Source organism: Leucopleurus acutus, assembly GCF_964270905.1.
Source record: "Leucopleurus acutus genome assembly, chromosome: 16".
Taxonomy (NCBI): Eukaryota; Metazoa; Chordata; class Mammalia; order Artiodactyla; family Delphinidae; genus Leucopleurus; species Leucopleurus acutus.
Window position 1 is genome coordinate 19,459,924 of NC_139158.1, and position 12,154 is coordinate 19,472,077.

At 40.6% G+C, this 12,154-nt stretch overlaps 1 protein-coding gene across 4 annotated transcripts in view; it reads right to left on the bottom strand.

Annotated features, from left to right (window-relative positions):
• The window catches only part of TNRC6A (trinucleotide repeat containing adaptor 6A), a 96,083-nt gene extending 84,349 nt beyond the window's left edge, over window positions 1-11,734 (bottom strand). Inside the window, exons 1-2 of one of the 4 annotated variants that reach the window (XM_082857512.1) lie at window positions 11,481-11,734; window positions 11,063-11,110 (exon numbers count right to left, since the gene is read on the bottom strand). In XM_082857512.1, the coding sequence (XP_082713638.1) occupies window positions 11,063-11,110; window positions 11,481-11,485 (53 nt within the window). In that variant the 5' untranslated portion in view covers window positions 11,486-11,734. The other 3 variants (XM_082857513.1, XM_082857510.1, XM_082857511.1) reach the window with 3 other exon arrangements.
• Between the last annotated feature and the right edge of the window lie 420 nt (window positions 11,735-12,154).

The following is a 12,154-nucleotide window of genomic DNA, read 5'->3' on the forward strand; positions in this document are numbered from 1 at the left end:
CCGACTTGTGTAAGCAACTTGTTTAATTTCTCTAAAGCCTCCGTCTCCTTGTTTATAAGAGGTCTTAAACTGTACCTCCCTCAGAGGGTTGCTGTGAAGATTAAATTAGGTAATGCAGAGGAAGTGCTTAAGAGATGCACATAAGTGTACACTAAACATTAGCTACAAGAAACTAGGTACAAAATACGGCACTAAACTAATGTTAGGACACAAAGAAGATTGCGACCAAAGAAAGGAGAGCATACAGTAGAAAATGGAATTGACTCACCTCTTAGAATGGCTGTCATCAAGAAGACAAGAGGTAACAAGTGTAGCAAGTGTCGGTGAGGACATGGAGAAAAGGGAACCTTTGTGCACTGCTGGTGGAAATGTAAATTGGTGCAGCCACTATGGAAAACAGTATGGAGGTTCCTTAAAAAACTAAAAATACAACTACTAATGGCCCAGCAATCCCACTTCTGGGTATATATCCAAGAGAAATGAAAACAGGATATCAAAAAGATATCTGCACTCCCATGTTTATTGCAGCATTATTCACAAGATATAGAAACAACCTAAGTGTCCATCAATGAATGAAGAAGGTGTTGTATACACATACAAAGGAATAATATTCAGCCTCGAGAAAGAAGAAAATTCTGCCATTTGCAACAACACGGACGAACCTTAAGGGCATTATGCTGAGTAAAATAAGTCAGACAGAGAAGGACAAATACTATATGATTATCACTTATATGTGGACTCTAAAAAACCTGAACTTGCAGGGGCTGGGGGATAGGAGAATTGAGGAGATGTTGTTAAATAGTACAAACCTGCAACTCCTGAAACTAAGGAGAATAAGTTCTGGAAATCTAATGTACAGAATGGTGATTACAGTCAACAATACTATGTTATATGCTTCAAAGTTGCTCAGAGACTGGATTTTAAATGTTCTCACCACGAAAAAGAAATGATAATTATGTGACATGATAGCGGTGTTAGCTAATGCTTCAGTGGTAATCATATTGTAATACTGTAGACCCTTGAACAAGGCAGGGGTTAGAGGCACTGACCACATGCAGTCAAAAATCTGCATATAACTTTACAGTTGACCCTCCAAACCCACAGTTCCACATCTACTGATTCAACCAACCACAGATCATGTAGTACTGTAATATGTATTTAGTGGGGGAAAAAAAAAATCTACATATAAAAATCCACACAGTTCAAATCCATGTTGTTCAAGGGTAAACATGCATATAAATATCTCAAATCAGCAAGCTGTACACCTTAAACTTGTACAAAGTTAGATGTCAATTATATCTCAATAAAACACACACACATACACGGGCAATGCACTAACTGCTGGGGGAAAAGAAAATGGAATTAATTTTGTTAATCATACCTTAATAAAGTGGGAAAAAAATAAAAAGAAAAAGTGGAACTGGATATATAAAAACAATTATTAATGCACAATGCAGAATGAGGTAGATGCCAAACCAAACAGCTCAAGACCCCGGATTCTAGATTCCAAACCAGACCATACCTGGTACCAAAAGACAAAGATATCACAAGAAAGGAAAACTACAGATCAATAACCCCTGTGACCACAGACTCAAAAATCCTTAACAGAAGACTAATAAATCGAATCTAGCAACATATAGTAAGGACTATATGCCTTGCCCAAGAGGGATTTATCCCAGGAATGCAAAGTTGGTTTAACATATGAAAATCAATGTAATACAACATTAACAGAACAAAGCATAAACCAACGTGACCTCAACAGACACAGAAAAAGCATTTGACAAAATCCAACACCCTTTCATGACAAGATAAAAACATTCAAACTAGGAATAGAAGGAAACTTCCTTAATTTGATAAAGGCCATCTACAGAAAGCCCACAGTTCACATTATACTTAATGGTTAAGACTGAATGCTCTTCCTCTAAGATTAGAAACAAGACAAGGATGTTCACTCTTGCCATTCCTATTCAACATTTTACTATAGGTTCTGGTCAGGAAAATTAGGCAAGAAAAAGAAACAAAAGGCACCAAGATTGGAAAGGAAATTATAAAACTTATCTTTATTCACAATTAATATGGTCCTATGTATAGAAGTCCTAAGGAATACACACACACACACACACACACACACACACACACACACACACAAAACGGGTTCAGCACAGCTGCAGGATACAGGATCAACATACAAAAATCAATTGGCTAATGTTCTAAAACATGTATGAACCTTGAGAATATTATGCTAAGTGAAATAAGCCAGTCACAAAAGGACAAATATTACGAGTGGTTCTAGGAACCACTCAAGAGGTTCCTATAACAGTCAAATTCATAGAGACAGAAAGTAGAATGGTGCTTCCCAAGGGCAGAGGGGAGGAGAGAATGGGGAGTTATTGTTTAATAGGTACAGAGTCTCAGTTTTGCAAGATGAAAAGAGTCACTGGTAGTGACAGTTGCACAACATTGTGAATGTGCTTAATTTCACTGAAATGTACACTCAAAAATGGTAAAGACAGCAAATTGGCCATACCAAAATTTTAAATTTTTGTGCTTCAAAGGACATGAAGAAAGTGAAAAGGCAACCCACAGAATAGGAGAAAATATTTGTAAATCATGTATCTAATAAAGGACTTGTATCTAGAACATATAAAGAACTCTTACAACTCAACAATAAAAATACAACCAACTGTAAAATGGGCAGAGGATGTGAATAGACATTTCTCCAAATCAAACACACAAATGGCCAGTAAGCACGTGACAGGATGCTCAGTATTATCAGTCATTAGGGAAATGCAAATCAAAAGCACAATAAGATATCACTCCACATCCACTAAAATGACTATAATCAAAAAGAACAATAACAAGTGTGGGTGAGGATGTGGAGAAAATGGAATACTCATACACCGCTGGTGGAAGTGTAAAATGGTACAGCTGCTTTGGAAATAGTTTGGCAGTTTCTCAAAAAGTTAAACATAGAATTACCATATGCCCAGCAATTCCACCCCAAAGTACATACCCAGGAGAACTGAAAATGTACGTCCACACAAACACTTGCACATGAATGTTCACAGTATCACTATTCATAATAGCCCAAAAGTGAAAGCAACCTTAATGCCCATCAACTGATGAATGGATAAACAAAATGTGGTACAGCTATACAATGGAATATTTTTTGCCCATAAAAAGAATTAAAAAAAAAAAAAAGAATTAAGTACGTGCTACAACATGTATAAACTGTGAAAACATGCTAAGTGAAACAAGCAAGACAAAAGGCCACATATTATACGATTCTATTTATATGGAATGTCCGGAATAGGCAAATCCATACAGAATATAGATTAGTGGTTGCCAGGGGATGGAGTGAATGGGGAGTGATTGCTAACGGGTATGGGGTTTTTTTTTGGGGGGGGGGGGGATAAAAAAATGTTCTGTAATTAGGTAGTTGTGATGATTGCACAATTCTGTAAATATACTAAACCACTGAATCATGTACTTTAAAAGAGTGAACTCTAGGGCTTCCCTGGTGGCGCAGTGGTTGAGAGTCCGCCTGCCGATGCAGGGGACACGGGTTCGTGCCCGGGTCCGGGAGGATCCCACATGCTGCGGAGCGGCTGGGCCCGTGAGCCATGGCCGCTGAGCCTGCGCGTCCGGAGCCCATGCTCCGCAACGGGAGAGGCCACAACAGTGAGAGGCCCACGTACCGCAAAAAAAAAAAAAAAAAAAAAAAAGACTGAACTTTATGGTATGTGAATTTAATCTCAATAAAGCTGTTAGAAAAAAAAATTGAGGTAGAATTTGAAGGAGACATTCAGAGAAGGAGGAACTGAGGACAGGGCAAAAGGTAGAAGGGATAAAGCTAAACAGATAAGCTTAGCACAGACAAGAGTTTGGGCTTCAATTCCAGAGTCACTAGGGAGACGGCAGAGGTTTCTAAGAAATAGTGAGTGACAGGCTCAGAACTGTGGCTTGAGCATGATTAACCTGCAGCAGTGTAGAGAATGCACATTTTATGTCCCTTTCTATTTTTACATGGTAAGATTCTCACTTATATGCCTCACATCACCTAGGGATTCACAAGAAGAATATTAAGTAAAACATATTTCTCTGACAGCCTTTGTATGGTCAATTACCAAAGTAATGCTTAAAAATACATTTTAAATTAGTGCATATTTCACACCACACAGCACTATTTCCTTGTGTTTTAGGGGGATCCTCCAAAAGAATAAGAGAAAGAAGGGACCCAAGTCAACAAAACACAGATGTCAAAACTATAAAAATATTCAATATCACTGCAGCAAGCTGTTCAATAAATGCTGGCTGACTCAAAACCACTAGTAAGAATAGCAAAACAAGTGACTTGGTTTAATCTTGTTTGTTATTATACAAAATCCAATCAATTGCTGTTTGCAGAAAATATCTTGTAAGGTTCAAAGTATAAAATTCCTTAACCAAGTTTCAATCTGTTTTGAACATTCCATCTGAAACGGGAAGTCAGCTGAGTCATGGTCACACAACATACTACTGCCTAAAATTCAAAATGCTTTTCCCTAGTTACAAGAGTAGAAATGCTAGGATTTCTGCTTCATAACCAGCTCACACAGAGTATGCAATTCATTTTAAAAGTAAGACCACCTTAACATGACATTTAAACTATACAGTTGGCCCTCTATGCCAGGTTCCAAATCCACAGATTCAATCAACCAAGGATCAAAAAAAATTCCAGAAAGTTCCAAAAAGCATAACCTGAATTTGCCATACATGGGTAACTGTTCACATAACATTTACATTGTATTTACAACTATTTACATAGTATTTACATTGTATCAGGTATTATAAGTAAACTAAAGATGATTTAAAGTACACAGACAAATGTGTACAGGTTATATGCAAATACTATACCACTTTATATAAGGGATTCGAGCATCCTTGGATTTTCCTATGGGCTGGGGTGGGGGTTCTGGAACCAATCCCCCTCAGATACTGAGGGACAACTGTATTTTCATGTTGGTCTTTTGGGTTTGTTTTTTTTTTTTGAGAGAAACTATGCCTTAGTTGAATGTTACTTTCTCTCTTTTAAATCTTAAAATCTCCCTTTTACTGACATTATTCAGCTCCTCTAACCTCCCCCCCATAACACAATGTTTCTTAATATTTGCAGAGCCATGAGCCTTTGAAATCTGATAAATGCTGAGGATCATCTTTTTCTTTTTTTTTTTTAAAGCACACATTCAGTTTTTCAAACTACCTCATACCACCTGTGGTCCCTCTGTGGAATCCAGGATGAGAAACCCTGTTCTGGTGGCACAATGCCACTCTAACTTCATTGGGGTATTCTTTTGAAGAATGCCTATCACAAGCCCAGTCCTATGTTTCATTTTCTTACCAGGGTTCGGTTTACTACTGGTGAAAGCCAAAAACACGCAACTTTTATGTCTAACAATGGAAGAGCTACCTTCAGAAAAGCTGCAATCGTTATAGTTGGCCAATTTAAAAAAGACTTGTAATTATTGTAACTTCAACTATTTAAAATTATACCTCAGTTTCAACTAATTGTCATATCCTAAAATGAAAGAAGCACTGAGCTAGTGTAAAGGTAAAAGTACTGGGTAAACTTTTAGCTAACTTCCTTCAAAGGGGACAGGAAGAGGGCCTGATGTGATGCACTAAGAACAAACACATCACCTATGTGATATTCCTGCCGACAAGGTTTAACCTGAATCTAATCATACAGAAACCAGACAAATCCAAACTGAAGCCTGCAAAAACAACTAGTCTGGTCTATTCCAAAATGTCCATGTCATGAAAGGGGAAGAAGTGCATAAGGAACTGCTCCTGATGGAAGGAAATTACAGATGACTAAATGCAACCCTGGATTAAGAACTGAGAGAAAAGAACAAACTACATTTTAAAAGATACTATTAGGGTTTTCCTGGTGGCGCAGTGGTTAAGAATCCGCCTGCCAATGCAGGGGACACGGGTTCGAGCCCTGGTCCGGGAAGATCCCACATGCTGCAGAGCAACTAAGCCCGTGCGCCACAACTACTGAGCCCGTGTGCCACAACTACTGAAGCCTGCGCGCCTACAGCCCGTGCTCTGCAACAAGAGAAGCCACCGTGATGAGAAGCCCGCGCACCGCAACGAAGAGTAGCCCCGGCTCGCCGCAACTAAAGAAAGCCTGCGCGCAACAACCAAGACCCAACGCAGCCAAAACTAAAATAAATTTTAAAAAATTAAATAGCTACCTGACCCCCCCCAAAAAAGGCCAAAAATAAATAAATAAATAAAAGACATTATTAGGACAACTGGAAAATTTTGAATATGGACCAAATAGTACTGTAACAAAGTTAAACTTCCCCGACTGTGATAATCTGATTGCTGTTATGTAGAATGCCCTTGTTCTTGGGAGATACATATTGTCTTATTTAGGGGTGAGAGGGCATGATAAAACAAATTTGGTAAAATATTAGTAACTGGTAAACCTAGGTGGAGATACAGGTGTTCGGTGCACTATTCTTGCTACTTTGCTGAAGATCAGAATGATTTTTTAAATTTTTTAAATGAGAGGACATTTTCTCGATTTTGAGTGAGAGACGTCATAAGTCAGTCTAACAAGAATATATACAGCCATATCTATTTTAGTCTTTCCAATTATGGGCAATACTTCTGAGGTTGTCATAAAACAGAACTGTAAAGGACTGTATTTTATACTTGCACACTTACTTCAGATGCCAAAACTCACAAGAGTTACAGAATGGTACTCAGATTTTTTTAATGATGTTTATATTTAAAACTTCCAGAGGGTTGTTACACATTTTAAAATTAAGCTTACAGTTTGTGATTCATTTATTCTACCAATTGATATACCACATAGCTGCCAAATAAAGCCAGAAAGAAACCTACTAATAGGAAAGTGCTGGCCTACACTACATCACAGGAAAGCAACAGAAAAGCTTAACAAAATCAGAAGATGTTTTGTTGTTTTTTTTCCAGATAAAGTTTGGTGAATTCCAAGAGCAGGGTCCACCTTATCTAGGAAGACCTAATGCTCTGGTTTACTCCTGCTGTCCCTAGTCTTTTCTTATTTAGCATGTCCCAAGTAAAGGTGTCTCAGATAAAAACGTTCCAGTTTAGATGCTACATTATATGGTACACAGCATCTTTAACGACTTCTCTTGATGACATTTAATGGTTGGTTTAGGGAGAAAAAAAAAATCAGCATAACATGAAGCATGTAGTTCTACTTTAGACAACACACCCTATATTACAGTAAATTAGTAAAATGGTCACAAAATATATTGAGGGAATTGTTCTCACATTTTCAGAAAGAAAGGAGAAATCAAAGTTATCTCTTTTCTATTGTGTAATATAAAATAAAATGCTGCCTAGCCTGTAAGAACCCTATAGTGAGAGTCAAAAGGCCTGTTTGAATCCCAGCTCTGTCACTTGTTAGAGACTATAACCTTGACCATAGCTCTCTCATCTGTAAAATGAAGGGATCAGAATATTGGCTGGGATCATGGTCCAGACCTAAATATTCAATGATTCTATCACTTTGGTATATATATATTTTTTAAGTTAGATAAGTTGAGTTACAAGAGATTTTTTACAACTATAAACTGTAACTTACCATCTTGTCTCTCCAAACTCCTATTTCTGTTCTCACATCTATTCTGTTCAGAGGCTGGGTCAATCTCCCATTCAGCTTGGACAGAGACCCCGTGTATTCACTCCTCTCACAACTGATCACAGACTAAGTAGCTGCCAAACCCCATACTCCACATCTTCAGTATCTCACACTCTCCCCTCTTTCTACTACCATTTTAATTCATGTCTTCATCACACCTCTTGCCCAGATCACTAGTTATCATTTTCCTATCCTATCACCATCCTACCTAAAAGCACGTAGTAGCTTCCCACAATGTAAGATTTATGCAAAAAGTCCTCAACCTGATATTCAAGAAACTCGACACCTGCCCCCACCCTTATATGCCAATCCAACTGAACTACTTACTGCTATTTCAGAATTCCCTATACTTTCTGGATTTTGTGCCTTCATTTCTGCTGTTGTTCCTACAGTGCCTTTTTCTCTGCCTTTCAAAACTGATTCCATTCTTTAAAATTTATTTCCAATGGCAATCTCACACATCTAGACATTACAGTTCTCTTTTGAATGCCCAGGATACCGACAAAAAGTGACAATTTTAATGGCCAACAGTAAATTAGATAGTTTACCTTGTGTGGGCAACTAAACTTATCTATTGTGCCAATTTTGTTTAACTGGCACGGGCTACCTGGCAGGCTGTCTTGAGGGTTTGCAGTTTAGCAGAGGGAAGGGAGAATGGCAATGTAACTTTGTCATTCATTCAGAGACTAGAGTTTCCAAACAGGGGGTCTATACAATGGGAATTTGGAGTTCCATGGTATTAAAAGATATTTAACATTTAAAGATTTAACGTTAAAAATCCAAATGTTTGGTTATCTTCGTGAAACATGAAGATCTACAACAGTGTGGGTGACTTTGCCCTCCAGGGGACCTCTGGCAGTATCTGAAGACATTTTTGATTGTCACATCTGAGTATTTCTGGTAGATGCTGCTGAACATCCCACAATGCACAGGGCAGAATTCACACTAATCAATAATCTGGTCAAAATGTCAACAGTGCCCAGGTTGAGAAATTCTGATCTAGAAGTGTTGCTTGTATGTGTGGGTTGTGCCTCCCCAAAGATTTTTTCAAATTTTTCAAGGTGAAGAACCATGCCTCTTGTGAAGCAACACAATACAGTCCAAAGCATACCAGTGGTGTGGCCTCCTGAAAGCTACTTAACCTCTTTGTGCATCAAAGTCTTCACCTATAAAACAGGAACAGTAAAAGTACCTACCTCACAGTGTTCCAGGATCAGATGAGTCAATATAAGACCTTCAGAAAAGTGTGCCAGGCAGACAGAAAAAACACTCAATAAATTCAGCTACTTCCATTCTTCCCCTCCCTAGTGCCTAGTCTTCCATTTGGAACATATAAGATGCTCAAGAAATGGTTACTGAATGAATATAGGATAATGCCTTCCTGGGGAGAGCACAAATGGGTAAAGACATACTCTCCTTATTTGTGAAAAAGGAAGCACAGAGCTAAGGATGGAGTTGAAAGGAAGCATTTACCCACCTAATCATCTCTCTCCCGCCTCAGGAAACTTTTAACCTTTAGGAAATGTTCCCCTCTCACAAGGTCCTTAGTACACAGTGCCCTGTTGTTTTTCCTTTTCATTCCTTCTGACCAACTGAAGAGCCTTAAGTATATGAATGGAATGGTATCTTCTTTTGACTCTTACATCATCTACCTTGTATTAGTTATTTATGTACCCATGACAGTCCTCCTCCTAGACTGCACATGCTCTCTGTGGCCAGGGACAACACTTGACTCCTTTTTATAAAACCCTAGGGACCTAACAGACCTTAGCAACTAGCTGGCCCAAACCTCTTGTTTTATAGATTAGGAACAGAGAGGCTAAGTGATTTGCCAAGAGTCAAGGTCATACTGTAAGTGCCAAAGCTGGGATTCAGACTCTCATACATAGATGATACAGAGACTCCAAGTTCTATCCAACTGTAATAGCATATAAAAATTATACCTGTGGTAGAGACAATTTTTAGTTTATAGTCCCAGAAAACCTCCATAGGAATTACACTGATATAGTTACCTGACAAAGCAAAAAAAGAAAGAGAAACAGACTGATACCTCCAAGCTCCTTTCTGACATTACACCTTAAAAATTCAACCTCTTTTATTTAACGGTTTCATATCTTAACATTTCTTTAATAGCTTTTGACAAAACTTATTTAAATATCCAACAGTTAGTCAGTGACATCGGGTTTGAATTTCCTTTAAATGATCCTGTAATTATTTTGAATAACAGAAAATCTCTTATTTGGTAAGACGATGACGTCCATCCTTCACCGACTTAACAGATTCTTTAATGATCACTTTAACAAATTAATATCTATAAAACTCAAAAGACTAGCAGTTTGAAATGATTCCATATGCTGAAAAATATTCAGATGATTTGAACTGTGAATGTTAATTAAGAACCTCAACACAAACATAAAACTTATAATCACCAAGCACAAACTACATTAAGACCTGAGATAGAGAAATTTTATTTTATTCTGTTCAAGTGAAAGAAAGCTGCTCACTGATTAGGTTAATCTAGAAGTTTCTGAGTGTCCCAATACGATGCAAAAGAAAACGGCGAATAAGAAAGGAAAAGACTGTAAGACAGAAAATGAATGTGAAAAAGAGTTAAATATGGTGCAATGCCCTGATGCTTAAGCAATTACAGCTCAATAAAGCTCAACATTTCCATAAAGGCATCGTTTAAAAAAACCAAAAAACCCCTTTGTGGTGAAGATTTAAATTACCAGTGCAAAAGCACTCAGGTCCAAGAGGAATGAGAGCCACTTACTGGAACAGATTTTTAATTATTTTACCAGCTGATAAAAAGAGCACATACAGAACGTAGATATAAATGTATTTTCAAAAGAAAACAAAACGCAGTTTATGCTTGGTAAAGTTCAAGGGCAACACTGTTTCTTTCCAGTGCAACAGAATCCGCCTGACTACAATGTGTTGGAAAAAAAAATGCGAACACATAGTATCTTTTTATAAAGGCAACAATTTGAGTTTCAAAGTAATAACGGGGAAGCCAAAACAGTTTGACAGCCCGCCATAAGGGCCGCCTCAATCATGAGTCACACAATGCCTGCAACCATTTACAATAGTAATTAATGCACAAGTCCCCTAATTAAATTCTAAAAGGGTGAGAATGCTTTAACTAAGTTTACAAGAATTGCTTTTCGCTGTGTTCCCCCCACCCCCAAAGAAAGGAACACACGCGTAATTACGCATCTCCCCGCAATCCCTCCATGCAGTATTCCCTCCGGCCTCTTCTCCGTGTCTGCTCCCTGCGTGCGAAAGAAAATGACACCGGGTAACTTCTAAACCCAGCAAGGGCGAGCCAGAGTGGAAATACAAGATTAATAGGTCGAGAGGCGGTAAGCTCGCCCATCTTACCTGCTAAGATTTCTTTCTGCGTCTTTGGTAGCTTTAGCTTCCAATTCTCTGGAACAGAAAAGAAAAAGGGGGAGAGAGAGAGATGCGCATGAAAACGGAGCTGCTGCGGCAGAGGCTCGCGCCGGGGCCGGATGGGGAGGGGGAGGGGAGCCCGGGGGGGCTCACAAAGCTGCGGGGCTGCAACCCCGACTGCGGTCAGGCGGCGCGAGCGAGCCGCAGCCCCCGGCCTGGCCCCAGCCGTGCAGCGCCGCCCCTCCGGGCCTCCCGTCCGGCCTCCGCAGCAGCGCAGCCGGTTTCCCTCGCGCCGAGGCCCGAGATCTCGGGGACGCCCGGCGCCGCCGCTGCAGCCCGCAATCGGGGGCCCTGCGGCAGCGCCCGAGGCTCCTCCCGCCCTGAGGGAGGCCCCCGCCCCACTCACCTCATGTGTGTAAAGTGCACGAGCAAGTGGGGCGCGGCGAGTGAGGCTCGCGAGCCTCAAGCTCTCCGTAGCGCCGCGGGGAGAAGCCCGAGCCGCTGCACCAGCGCCATTTTCTACACCGACCCGAGGCCGCCACCGCCGCCGCCACCGCCGCCGCCGCCGCCGCTGCAGGCCCCAAACCGGAAGTGAATGCCCCACTCGGCAACCCCTTCCGGGGGTGCCGCGGCCACCGGCCTCAAGATGGAGGTCCTAGCAACTAGAGCCGCAGGCTGGGTAGGCCCTTGGCAACCACCCCGGCGTGGCGCGGTCCCCGGCTGGACCTCCCTGGGGGCGGGGGGGGGGATCACAGCCTCCGAGGCGCCTCGCACAGCGGCAGGGGGCCCCGCCGAACTCCGAGCCCAGCCTTTTTTGGCACGGCCGCCTCGGATTCTGACTTGAGTCCGTCTCCTCCTTCTTTGCTGCGACACAAGTTTCCTTCCCTGCTGCCCGGCCCCTCCCCCACCAAAACACAGCAGGAAAAAAAAAAAAATCGCATAAACTGCAAATTCTACCCCAGCCGCAGCATGATGATTCCTCGCTGCTTTTGAAATCCGCCACTTCTAATTATTTTTGACCTTGGGCCAATTATTTAACCTTTCTGCTTCTCTGTTTCCTCCTCAGATAATAATGCATAC